General features: G+C 42.1%; 1 protein-coding gene across 3 annotated transcripts in view; it reads right to left on the bottom strand.

Annotated features, from left to right (window-relative positions):
* Nucleotides 1-13,884, bottom strand: part of brf1b (BRF1 general transcription factor IIIB subunit b) — a 460,829-nt gene that overhangs the window by 175,514 nt on the left and 271,431 nt on the right. For all 3 annotated transcript variants that reach the window (XR_011887761.1, XM_072272380.1, XM_072272371.1), the window contains exon 7: nucleotides 5,510-5,603. Coding sequence is in view for 2 of the 3 variants with exons in the window: in XM_072272380.1 (XP_072128481.1) it covers nucleotides 5,510-5,603 (94 nt within the window). In the remaining variant the exon portion in view is untranslated. The remainder of the gene's footprint in view (nucleotides 1-5,509; nucleotides 5,604-13,884) is intronic.

Here is a 13,884-nt window from a genome sequence, read left to right as displayed (position 1 = left end):
CTTAATGATGCACTGAGAAATCATTGAGCCTGTGGAATCTTACAAGAAAGCATTCAAAAATGGCTCCTAACTGAGGAACAGCTCATGTTTAAAAGAGCAGATGAAATTGCTATATCAATGCAATCAACAACCAGAGACACAATTGAGTTGCAGTCAGGAATGAAAGCAAGTGTCAACAGAATTACAATGTCTAAGCAGAAACCACCACCAGGATGAAACTGCCCTTGACAGAGGTTCCTTATGTGCTGTTGTACCATCCAAGTTGAGAGGTGAACTGCTGGAGGAGCTACATGAAGATAATCTAGAGTGGAGTCAAAATGAAAAGCATTGGCTAGAACTTTGTCTGGTGGCCTGGGATAGATGAGCAGATCACATACACTATTTGGGATGCCGACATGTTCAGAAGATGTCAAGGGCAGTGCCTCTCCATCCCTCAGAATGACCTGCATTGCCCTGGCAGAGGATTCATGTAGATTTTGCTGGACCTTTCATGGGTATCCATTTTCAGTAGTAGTGGATGCAGTACAAAGTGGCCAGAAGTGTTCCCAATAGCCTCCACTATAGCCTTGCACACTCTGGTGTATTGAGAGGCCTCTTCTCAAGGACTGGTGTTCCAGAACACTTTGTCAGTGACAACGGACCACAGTTTGTAGCAGAACAATTTCAATCATTCCTGAAAATGAATGGAATAAGACATATTGCATCTGCACTGTACCACACAGCTACAAATGGCTTGGCAGAATGGTTTGTTCAGAGTCTAAAGAAAACACTGTGAGCAAAATCAGCAGAACACACTACACTGACGCCGAATTAGAAGCTTGCCAATTTGCTCCTTGCATATTGCAGTACAGTACACTCCACAACCAACAACTCTCCAGCTATGCTGTTCCAGGGTCATCCCTTATGCTCATATTTGGATCTCCTCAAACCCAGTCTCAGAAGGAGTATGTAGGACAAACAGCTGGGACAAATTAAGGGCTCCTCAAACAAGGAGGTTTGATGTTTCACTCCTGGACAAGCTGTCCGGGCAAGGGACTACAGATGTGATCAAAAGTCTGTACTTGGAAAGATTACGGACCGACTGGACCATACTCCTACACGGTGTAGATTGTGTCTGATGTCATCTGGAGATGACGCATCGAGCATTCAAGGACAGCAGGGTCAATTGTTAAGAGAAGAAAGATATTCAGAACTGTCAGAACCACTTCCCACAATCCCAGAGTCAACTCCTACCACAACCACAGATAAGGTCCCAGAACCTTAGACTATTTCACAGCCACAAGTCTCACCTGCCAAACAGAGTGATTCCTCCCTCCCCCAGGTCAGGAAAAGCATTATCCCACAAGAGTAAGAAATCCTCCACAGCAATTAAATCTTTAGGCTGAATGGAACAATTTAAAATTTACTATGCTATGGATGTTTATACAGTAGTTGCATTATACCATATACTGAATGTGTGTGTGTATACAGTATATATATCTATTTCTACAAGTTGAGATGCATTCTATATTGAGTTGGAGTATATAACCAAGCAGGGAGGAGTGTTTGTATTTAATACTTCAGTAATATTGTAAATATATTATTTGATTAAGCATTCTTTGTTGTTTACATAATTCATTACGGGTTATATGTAAAAGTATTTGAATGGCTTATGTCATTACTCTACCACGTGATAAGTGTGCGCCTCACTAAAGTAAGAACAAAGTAGACATGTTATTCCCAGCTCCATGTTTATCTTTTGATTACTTTTATGTCTTGGAGTACAGAGGGCCACGATCCAAGTGCCGTTTGATAGGCAGAATATAAACTTTGGTTTGGACTAAATGGGCCAAAGGTCCTGTTTCTGTGTTGTAGGGCTCTATGAATCTACTATGGACTTCAACACCTTCTGCAACGTCCAAGTGAGACGGCACAGTAGTGTAGCAGTTAACACAACATTTACAGTGCCAGAACTCACTGATGAGGGCTCAATTCCACTGCTGTCTGAAAGGAGTTTGTATATTCTCCCTGTGACCATGTAGGTTTCCTCCAGTACTCCAGTTTCCTCCCACATTCCAAAGATGTACAAGTTAGAGTTAGTAAGTTGTGGGCATGCTGTTTTGGCACTGGAAGCATGCAACACTTGTAGGCTGCCACAGCACATCCTCAGACTGATGCATTTCACTGTATGTTTTAATGCACATGTGACAAATAAAGCCAATCTTTAGAGTAACGCACACAAAATCCTGGAGGAACTTAGTAGGTCAGGCAGTATCTATGGAGGGAAATAAACAGTCAACATTTTGGGATCCCTCATCAAAACTGGAATGGAAAGGGACAGAAGCCAGTGTCAGAAGGTGGGGGTGGGGAAGGAGTTCAAGCTGGCAGATCCTACAGTAGAAGAGACCAGGTGAGGGGAAAAGTAAAGTGGATGGGGGAATATCTTTAAATCTTTATCTTTAAAAAAATTCAATGGCCAGTATGTCAACTTTGCTTTGATCTACATTAAAATATTTATATATGTCATGCAAAGGAAGAAAATCAAGCAGAAAGTCAAATACCATACAGATCTGTGGTGAGCAGGTTCAAATGGTGAAATATCTGTGTGTGTGTGTGTGTGTGTGTGCATGAGAGACAAGTGCTGACCCTTCATGGCAAGTTTGTGCAAGCTCACGGACCATCCAGCTCCACACCCAAAGGTGAGCCAAGAGAGTAAGTGTCATCTATTTAGTTGCCTGGAAATGAATCATATTTGGGTCCAACCTCTCCAAGTACACAGGTTCAAGACTTGTCACTGTTTAATGATCAGACTCAAGGAAACTGGATTAATTTCCAACCAACCACCCACACAAGGTCATGTTGATCTTCCTAATCTGTCTGTTTACCACAATGGACAACATAGTTACCACTTTCACGGCCACTGAACTGAAAGGATTCTCGGCCCACTTGCAAAATTCTAATTTATTATCAAAGTATGTATATGTCACCATTCAATTTTCTTGAGGGCATTCACACTAGAAAGAAATACAATGGAATCAATGAAAAACTGTACACAAAGACCAACAAACAACAAATCTGCATAAGAAGACAAACAGCGCGGATACAAATAATAATAATAATTAATAAATAAATAATATTGAGAACATATATTGTAGAGTCTTTGAAAGTGGGTACATGGGTTGTGGAGACAGTTCAGAGTCGAGGTGAGCAAAGTTATCCATGCTAGTTCAAGACCCTGATGGCCGTAGGGTAATAACTGTTCCTGAACCTGGTGCCGTGGGACCTAAGGCTCCTGTACCTCCTTCCCAATGACAGCAGTGAGGAGAGAGCACGGCCTGGATGGTGGGGGGATGGGGGAGGGTGTCCTTGATGATGGATGTTACTTTCTTATGGCAGAGCTCCATGTAGATGTGCTCAATGGTGGGGAGGGCTTTTCTTGCAATGAACTGGCTGAACTCACTACTTTTTGTAGGCTTTTCCATTCTTGGAAACATTCTCAATGTAAAAGAATTTAACCTGCTCTAGTATTCTCTCTTTTCTGCCAGTGGGCAGTAGACACAAAAGCCTGAAAGCACATACCACCAGGTTCAAGGACAGCTTCTAACCTGCTGTTATAAGACTATTGAACAGTTTCCTAGTACAAAAAGATAATTCAGATTCAGATTAATTTATTTATCACATGTACATCAAAACATATAGTGAAATGTGTCATTTGTGTTAACAACCAACAGAACCTAATGATGTGCTGGGGGCAGCCCACGAGCGTTGCCACACATTCCGGTGCCAAGGTAGCATGCCCACAATGTCACTTGATGGACACTTGACCTCACAATCAACCTTGTTGTGTTCATCGTGTTGCCCCCCTGCACTGCACTTCCTCTGTAACTATAACACTTTATACTGCATTGTATTATTGTTTTACCTTGTATTACCTCAACACACTGCTGTAATGAATTAATCTGTATGGATGATATGCAAGACAAGTTTTTCACTCTATGCTGGTACACATGAGAATAATAAACCAATTTACTGATTTGAAATTTAAAAATATATCACTCTTGAGTGTATAAAGAAACACAAGTCTATCGTTCTTTATCTGATGTGCGGAAGTACAGTGAAAAGTCTTTGTGTGCCATCCAGATGATTCCTTACGTAAGTACATTGAAGCAATAAAAACAGAACAATGAAATAGTGTCGCAGTTACAGAGAAAACATAGAGCAGAAGACAAATAAAGTGCAAGGATTTCATAGATTGAAGATCAAGAGTCCATCCTTTAGTGTATAAAACCCTTTCACTGCCTTCAAGCCTGGTGGTACATGGCCTCAAGCTTGGCATCAGACTATGGGTTGTTTTCACCTGACAGTTTACCTGCACTGCACTTTCTCAGGAACTGAAACACTTTATTCTGCACTCTGTCATTGTTTTAACTTGTACTACTTCAAAGTACTAAATTGATTCTGCATGGACGATATACAAGACAAGCTTCTCACTGTACCTTGGTACATGTGAAATGATAAACGAATTTACACTGCCCCCACGTTGCCTGACGAGGGTGATACATGCAGAGTTGCTTCAAATTACCCAACCAGTACAAACCATGCAGTTGTTTCCACGTGAGACAATCGATGATTCTGAGTAATTTTATACTGATGTACCACAGAAAGCATTTAATCCAAATGCATCACAGCTTGGTACAGAAACTGCTCTGCAGAGAATTGTGAGCACAGCTCAGTCCAACAGGAAAACCAGCCTCCCCACCATTCCATCCACACCTCCAGTTGCCTTGGGAAAGTTACGTATTTAATAAGGGACCTCTTTCACCCCGGTCTTTCTCTCTTCTCCCTGCTCCTGTCAGGCATAAGTTACAAAAGCTTGAGAGTACATATCACTGACAGCTTCTACCGCACTGTTACCAGACCTTGAATAGACCTCTCATATGCTGCAAGATAAATGGTCCATCTCCCAACCTATGTTGCCAAGGCCCTTTCCCTTTCTTTGTCTAGCTGCACTGCACTTTCCCAGTAACTGCAACTCTATATTCTGTTTTCTTTTCACTACCCCAGTACAATTATGTATGGTATGATCTGCCTGGGTGGCATGCAAAACAAAAGTTGTTCATTGTATGTCAGTACACGTGACATTTCTAAACCATTTACCAAAACTGAGACAGAACGTGAGAGCACTCGAGCACAATTACCAACGGTGAAATAGCCTCTGTGTGTGTGCTTATGTGTGTGTTGCATGTGTGTCCACTTGAGCATGTTTGTTGAATATGTGTCTGTGTATGTATACATGTATGTGTCTGTCTAGGGGCATACACACTTATGTGCCTGAAAATGTGCATTTGTATGTGTCTGTGTCTCTGTGTGTGCGGCTGCGTGTCTATGTATGTGTCGCACGTGTGCGTATCTACTGTAGACATTGGCCAGAAAAAAAACAGGAGATTGAATAAGCTGTCAAGTGCTGAAATATACTCCCCAGACAGAGTCAGCAGCAACAGGAAGAAACAAATCTTGCATTTGCATTCACCTTTTCCTGAGTGTCGATTCACAGACTTTGACCACACGAATGACCTCCTTTACTGTCCTTCGGAAATCGTGCATTCTGGCAGCAACGAGGAGAGCTGGAAAAACATAACATCAGAACTCATTCCCCAAAGAAACAAGGCAAGAGGACACACCGTCAAGATAACAGACACAGAAAACACAGCCACAAATACCAACACAAAGACCTAAGGAGAAGCAGAAGCAAGTGACTTAGTTGTTTACTTCACATAGCCTGTACTTCATCCACTTTCCTGCCAATTCTCAATTCCCCTGGTCCAAAATTCATTAATCTTAGATTTGATATTTTGAATAAGTGGCTGTGCATAGCTCTCTGAGGTAAAGAATTTCAAGGAATCATAACTTTTTAAATAGAGAAACCTCCTTATCTCAGATCAAAATGATTGACCATTAATCCTGAGACTATACTCTTTGGTTTCAGCCTGTCAGCGCCAACCCTGCCAGTACTTCCTAGAGATTTATGTTTATCTGTGAGATCACCTCTCCCTGACTCCAAGGCAAATATCCCTTTCTTTAGTGTGGAGAGTCAAATTTGAGTTTATTGTCATATGCACAGGTGCAATAAAAAGCTCACTTAAAGCCGTATCACAGGCACATACTGTTGTGCCTGTGATGTTGCTGCAAGGTTGCATAGTGATTGCACAAGACAGCACGGTTGCATAGAGGCTAGCATAACGCTTTATGACACCAGCAATCGGGGTATAATTCCCGCTACTGACTTTAAGGAGTTTGTACATTCTCTCCATGGCCATGTGGGTTTCCTCTGGGTGCTCCAGTTCCTCCCACATTCTAAAGCTGTACAGGTCTGGGTTAGTGAGTTGTGGGCATGCTATGTTGGTGCCGGGAGCATGGTGACACTTGCAGGCTGCCCCAAGCACATCCTCAGACTGTGTTAGTTGTTGATGCAAACAGTGCATTTCAATGTATGTGGCGAATAATGCTAGTCCTAATCCGCATACAAGATCCTGAGGATACCAGGCAGGGTAGCATCTCAGCAAAGGCTTGGGACATAAACGCTGGCCCTGATGACCATGAAAATGAAACAACGTTCAGACCCACTCAGACACCATCACTGCAGTTGTGTACACCAGACATTGCTAGTCAAACAGCTGCATGGAAGCATCAAATAACCTGCTGGAGGAACTCAGCGAATGAAGGAGCGTCTGTGGGAGGAAAGAATCTGTCAATGTTTCAGGTCGAAACCCTACAGCAGGATAGGATGGACATGGAAACAAGCTTGGTTTGTGGGGGGAAATATCTTCATCCTGTATTGCACACACAAAGTATTGAAAGCATCCCAAGGTATTTTTTTAAGAGTTCTACCACATTAGAAAGACTAATACTGAGCTAAGAACAGTAGAGAAAATTTGAAAGTTTGTTTGAAGAGGGTGGCCACTGATGCAGCCATTCTGAAAAAAGATAGCAGAAAAAAAGGAACGTGACAGAGCTGGGGTAGAGAGGAGACAGAATCCTTAACGACATCAGCAATCAGGGACAGGAGGGATAGGTGATGAGCAGTTTGAAACAGTATACTACATTGATAAAGAAACTAAATTATGGCTTAATTTAGATACAAGGTGCGTGCCCACCGGACAATCTACATGACAGGATGGCACAGTAGCATAGTGGTTAATGTAATGTGTTATAGAAACATAGAAATCTACAGCACATTACAGGCCCTTCAGCCCACAATGTTGTGCTGACCATGTAACCTACTCTAGAAACTGCCTAGAATTTCCCTACCGCATAGCCATCCTCTTTTCTAAGCTCCACGTATCTATCTAAGAGTCTCTTAAGAGACCCTATTGTATCTGCCTCTAGCATCATTGCTGGCAGTGCATTCCATGCACCCACCACTCTCTGTGTGAAAAACTTACCCCTGACATCTCCTCTGTACCTACTTCCAAGCACCTTAAAACTATGACCCCTCGTGTTAGCAATTTCAGCCCTAGGAAAAAAGCCTCTGGATATCTACACAATCAGTGCCTCTCATCATCTTGTACACCTCTATCAGGTCACCTCTCATCCTCCGTCGCTCCAAGGAGAAAAGGCCAAGTTCACTCAACCTATTCTCATAAGGTATACTCTCCAATCCAGGCAACATCCTTATAAATCTCCTTTGCACTCTCTCTATAGTATCCACATCCTTCCTGAAGTGAGGTGACCAGAACTAAACACAGTGCTCCAAGTGGGGTCTAACAAAGATCTTATATAGCTGTAACATTACCTCCCAGTTCTTGAACTCAATCCCACGGTTGATGAAGACCAACACACCATACGCTATTTTAATAATACTATCAACCTGCGCAGCAGCTTTGAATGTCCTATGGACACAGGCCCCAAGATCTCGCTGATCCTCCACACTGCCAAGAGTCTTACCATTAATATTATATTCTGTCTTCAAATTTAACCTACCGAAATGAACCACTTCATATTTATCTGGGTCGAACTCCATCTGCCACTTCTCAGCTCAGTTCTGCATCCTATTGATGCCCCGCTGTAACCTCTGACAACCCTCCAGACTATCCACAATGCTCCCAACACAGTATAGCACCAGTAATTGGAAGATCAGGGTACAATTGTTTACAATTCTAAGAGTCGCAAACCTAGTCAGCTCCATCATGGCACTAGCCTCAGTAGTATCCAGGACATCTTTAAGGAGCAGTGCAGCAAAAAGGCAGTTTCTATCATTAGGACCACCATCACCTAGGTCATTGCCTGTCCTCATTGCTATCATCAGAAAGGAGGTACAGGAGCCTGAAGGCACACAGTGATTCAGGAACAGCTTCTTCCCTCTGCCGTCCGATTTCTGAATGGGCATTGAACCCATCAACACTACCTCACTACTTCTTTTATTTCTATTTTTGCACTACTTATTTTATTTAGCTATTTAATATACTGTAATTCACAGTTTTTTCCTCTAATATTATTGACAAATGCAAAGACAACAAATCTTACAACATATGCTGCTAATATTAAACCTGATTCTGAATCTAAATTCCTGCCACTGTCTGTAAGGAGCTTGTATGTTCTCCCCATAACTGGGTGCTCTGGTTGCCTCCCACATTCCAAAGATGTACAGGCCAGCAAGTTTATGAGCATGCTATGTTGGTACCAGAAGCCTGGTGATATTTGCGGGCTGCCCCCAACAGATCTTCACTTGGACTCTGTTGGTCCTTGATACAAACAATGCATTGCACTGTATGTTTTGATGTAAAACTAATCTTAGACCTTCCAGCTTATACTTCTTCCCTTCCCCCGACCTTCTTATCTGGCTTCATCCCCCGTCCTTTCCAGTCCTAATCAAAGGCCTCAGTCTGAAACATCGACTCGTTATTCCTTTCCATAGAGATTGCCTGACCTGCTGAGATCCTCCAGCATTGTGCGTGTGCGTGTTACCCTGGATTTCCAGCATCTGCAGAATCTTGTGTGTGGATGTCTTTAAATCTTTAACCTTTAGAACGGAATAATGTCTATTTTAACTGGGAATGGAATAGGAGCATGCATTGCGTTGGGTACCTAGTCCAGAATATATACTTGCCCTTACAGAAATGAAGGAATGATCAGAAGAGGGGCTAAATGATGAAACTGCTGGCAGCTTCTATATTATTGATTAGGGATGAACTTTACTTGCTAATGAAGAGTTACTTCTCACATTGAAGATAAAGGATGGATCTCGTGCACCAGGTCTCACACCACTGCTAAGCTAACATGTGAGGGATCGCAGAGCACTGCACACTTCTCAGATTTGCTCACTTTGTTTGACCACTTTTCCTCGGCTCTCAAATGCATGCTAAACAAAGCAAAGGTGACACACACATATTTCCTGGCTCCACTGCTGGCAGCAGGCAGATTCGAGGTAATCACTGTCAAGCAGTGGCATCCATCCAGCAGTACTGTTTGCCTGTGCAACTTTTGAACAGCAGCCATAATAATAATCTAAAAATAAGCAGTGTCACAAGCGTGCAGAACCTCTAACCACCCCTACAGTGTGTTCCACTCACAGTGAGGGACCAAGGATGGACAGACAGCTGTTGTGTCAGCCATGGCTTACTGGCCAGCATTCTCACTTCTTGAGGTGAAAGACTATAGGTTCAAGACACTACAGGGACTTTAACAGCATAAAAGTTTAGCCTGACATTCCCAGTGCAGTACTGTCTGTGGTACTATCTTTGCCTGAGGCCCCATGTGTTCTTCAAATTATAGGAAAAGATGGCAAGGAACCACTTCAGAGAGAAAGCAGGCATATTACTGCATGCCAATATCCAGCCCCCATCAATAGCAACTGAACAAATTAACCAGTCCATTAGCCACACGGACTTTTGTCTGCCATGTATTTGATAATACAACAGTGACTTCATTACTCAAAAGCACTGTCAGACATCCTGAGGTAGAGAGGGAGCTTTAATTAAATATTAACTTTATTCGTCATATGTACATTGAAGCATTGAAACCTAGAGTAAAGCACATCACTTGCATCAAATTAAATCAGCAAGGATGTTCTGGACAGTCCGCAAGTGATGCCACATTTCTAGTACCAACATAACATGCCCACGACTCACTAACCCTAACTGTACATCTTCGGAATGTGGGAGGAAACCGATGCACCTGGGGGAAACCCACATGATCACAGGGTGAACACATAAACTCCTTAGAGACAGCAGCGGGAATTGAACCTTGATTGATGATTGCTGGCTGGTGCTGTAAAGCAATATGGTAACCGCTACACAATTGTCCAACCTTGTATATCAGTGCAGCTACGTGACCATGATTGATACAATGGTGTTTGGGTCCACTCTCCTTCCTCTTTTGCTTGTCCATTATCAATTGTATCACTAACATTTCCTGTTCTCACCCTGAAATGGAAAATTCCCTCAAGTCTGCTGCCTCACTATGTACCTCGTTATGATCTTGCACTGTCATTTATCTGTTCTGCACCTTTTCAGTAGCTTTTACTGCATTGTTCTGCATTGTTATCGTTTTATCTTATTGTAGCTCAATGCACTGGGTAATGATCTGTATGAACAATATGCAAAACAGGTTTTACACTGTATTTTGGTACCTGTGACAATATTAAACCAATACCAATTAAGAATCAGTCACATTGCACCTTACTGTCTACCTGGTCTGCACTTTCTCTAATTGTTATACTTTATTCTACATTCTGTTGTTCTTTTCCCTTGTTCTGCCTCAGTGCACTGTGTAATGATTTGATCCGTATGAACGGTATGCAAGACAAGCTTTTTGCTGTATCTTGATACATGTGACAATAATAAACCAATACCAATGCCAATTTATTCTTCTCCCTCATCTATCTTTGCCTCATCCTTGCCTCATTTTCTCTGTCCAGTCAGACCTTTGACAGATAACTCAGAACCTCTCTGTAGATCATGCAATCACCGTAAAGAAAAATAAAATCAATGCTTCGGTCAATATCATTTCATCAGAATTGCCCTGATGTATTCAATGGCCTGAAAGAGTATCTCTGATCTTCCCTCTCTGCCTGCCGAGTGTTTTCATCTTTTGGTGTCTACTTGAGATTTGTGGCAGGTGCTAGAAAAGTAAATCAAGCAGATTCCTGTATGTTCCACCAGCCTGCTTCCTGTCAGGAATATACTTCACACTCTGCTTCTCTGTTATACAACACAGAACAGTATGGCACAGGAACTGGCCATTCAACCCATCATGTCTGTACTGAACATGATGCCAATCTAAACCAATTCCATCTGCCTGCATATGATCCCTATTCCTCCATCCCAGCCTATTAATGTGCTTGTCTAAATGCCTCTTAAACATTGTGATCATGTCTGCTTCCAGTACAGTGTATTCCACGTACCTATCACTTTCTGTGTAAATAATAACTTGCCATGTAAATCTCCTTTAAACTCTCACCCTCCTCACCTTAAATGTATGACCTCTAATATTTCACATTTCCGCCCTGGAAAAAAGACTTTATCTACTCTATTTATGCCTCTTATAACTTCTGTCAAATTGCCTCTCAGCCTGTGACGCTCCAGAGAAAACAATCCAAGTTTGTCCAGTTGTTCCTTGTGGTAATTCTCTCTAATCCAGGCATTATCCTGGTGAACCTCAATGCTAAAGTCAAATTTATTATCAAAATACGTGTATGTTATCATATACTACCTTCAGATTCATTTTCATGCAGGCATTTACAGGAAAAATACGAAATACAATAGAATTTATGAAAAATTGTACATACACAAAGAATGCCAAACAACCAAATTGCAAAAGACAAACTTAGCAAATTAAAAAAAAAGAAAATGAGGTTTTCACCCTCTCCACAGCCTCCACATCTTTCCTTTAAAGGGGTGATCATAACTGCATATAATACTCCGAATATGGCCCAATCAACGATGTATACAGCTGCAATATGACTGATGAAGGAACGGGGGTCATACACCATCAGTGCTACTCTATGTACTTGCAATTCTCACAGTGCGCTGCCAGAGGAGACGGTGGAATCAGGTACAATCACTGTGTTTGAGAGGCATTTGGACAGGTACTTAAGTAAGCGAGACACAGAGGGATACGGAGCTAATGCTCCACATTCTTGAACTCATTTGGGGATTGTTCAAGAGCTGTGATGTACTGTTCAAAAGTTCAAAGTAAATTTATTATGCAAGTACATATATGTCACCATATACTACCCTGAGATTACTGTCTTGTGGGCTTTCACAGTAAATAGATAGAAACACAATAGAATCAATGAGAAACTTCACACGACAGAGACAGATGTACAATCAATATGCAAAAGACACAAAACTGTGCAAATACAAAAGACAATAATAATAATATTAAATAATCAGTAAATATTGAGAACACGAGTGTAGAACACTTAAAGTGAATCCATAAGTTGTGGAATCAGTTCAGTGTTGGGGAGAGTGAAGTTATCCCCTCTGGTTCAAGAGTATTAACTGTTCCTGAACCTGCTGGTGTGAGATTCCTTTCTGTTGGCAGCAGCGAGCAATGAGCATGGACTGGATACTGGATAGTGGGGCGGGGGGGGGGGGATCATTGATAAATAGATCCTGCTTTCTTGCAACAGTGCTCCTTGCAAATGTGCTCAATGGTGCAGCTCTATAAAACTCTGGGTAGACCATGCTTGGAGCATTCTGTTCTGTTCTGGTTACCTCATTATAGGAAAGGTGTGAAAGCTTTAGAGCGCAGAGGAGATTTACCAGGATGCTGCCCAGATTCGAGAACATATCTTATAAGGATAAGTCAAGTGAACTCAGGCTTCCTCTTCAAACCAAAGGAGGATGAGAGGTGACTTGACAGAGGCTTACAAGATGATAATAGGAACTGATAGAATGGATAACCAGAGATGATTTCCTAGGGTGTAACTGGATAACACCAAGGGGGAAAATTTTAAGAGGAATGGAGGAAAGTTTAGGGGGAATGTTAGAGTGGTGGGTGCATGGAGCACACTGCCAGAGGTGGTGGTGCAGGCATATATATTAGGAACATTTAAGAAACTCCTAGGCTCACGGATGAAAGAAAATTGGAGTATATGTGGAAGGGAATGGCTAGAGTGATCTCAGAGTAGGTTAAAAAGTCAGTAAGACATTGTGGCCCATAGGGCCTGTACAGTTCTGTGTTCTAATGCACACAAATGGGATTAGTGTAGATGAGCATGTATATGGTGGACCAAAGGGCTGGCTTCTGGCTCATACCTCTAATTTGGACCTCAGTCCAAGGGAGGCTGCTGTGGGAGAGGATACACAGTTTGCTCACTTATCCAAGTAGGTCTGGAGTATTTTTGCAGAGACGACAATGTTGGCATTCTCTAATATTTAATTGCAACTCAGATTAAGCTCATTAAACTGAAGAAAAAAGCATAAATTCTCAAAAAAGTATTATAGTCTTTATGATTCAGCAAGGAGCTCAAAATTTTCAAATAATAATTCAACTGTTACCATCTATGTCTCTTTGTCCTTTACCATCACCCTTTACGTCAATTAATCTCTTATGCATTTTACCCCAGGCTTGCGGTCCTTCTGCCCCCTGAAGATGAGCTGGGTCCTGTCTACCTGCTTCTCAAATAACTGATGGGTGAATTGTTCAAAAGGTCACAAGAGCCCCACTTTCACACTGAAGGCCCTTTCTCCAATCTCCAACACTCTCCTTCCTCGTGGTCACCCCTTCAGACCCTTAACCCTCTCTCAACCTTTTCATTTCCAGCTGCTGATACCACATCAGGTCCTGCCTTCTCCATGCTTCTCACCCCTTCTGAAAGGACTGCTCCCCACTATGTCTGGTACCTCCAGAGATGATAGAGGGGTTATGAATATATTCCCCATGACCACGTGGATTTCCTCT

The sequence above is a fragment of the Mobula birostris genome, chromosome 1 (genome assembly GCF_030028105.1).
Source record: "Mobula birostris isolate sMobBir1 chromosome 1, sMobBir1.hap1, whole genome shotgun sequence".
NCBI lineage: Eukaryota > Metazoa > Chordata > Chondrichthyes > Myliobatiformes > Myliobatidae > Mobula > Mobula birostris.
This window is presented reverse-complemented; position numbering and strand designations above follow the sequence as displayed.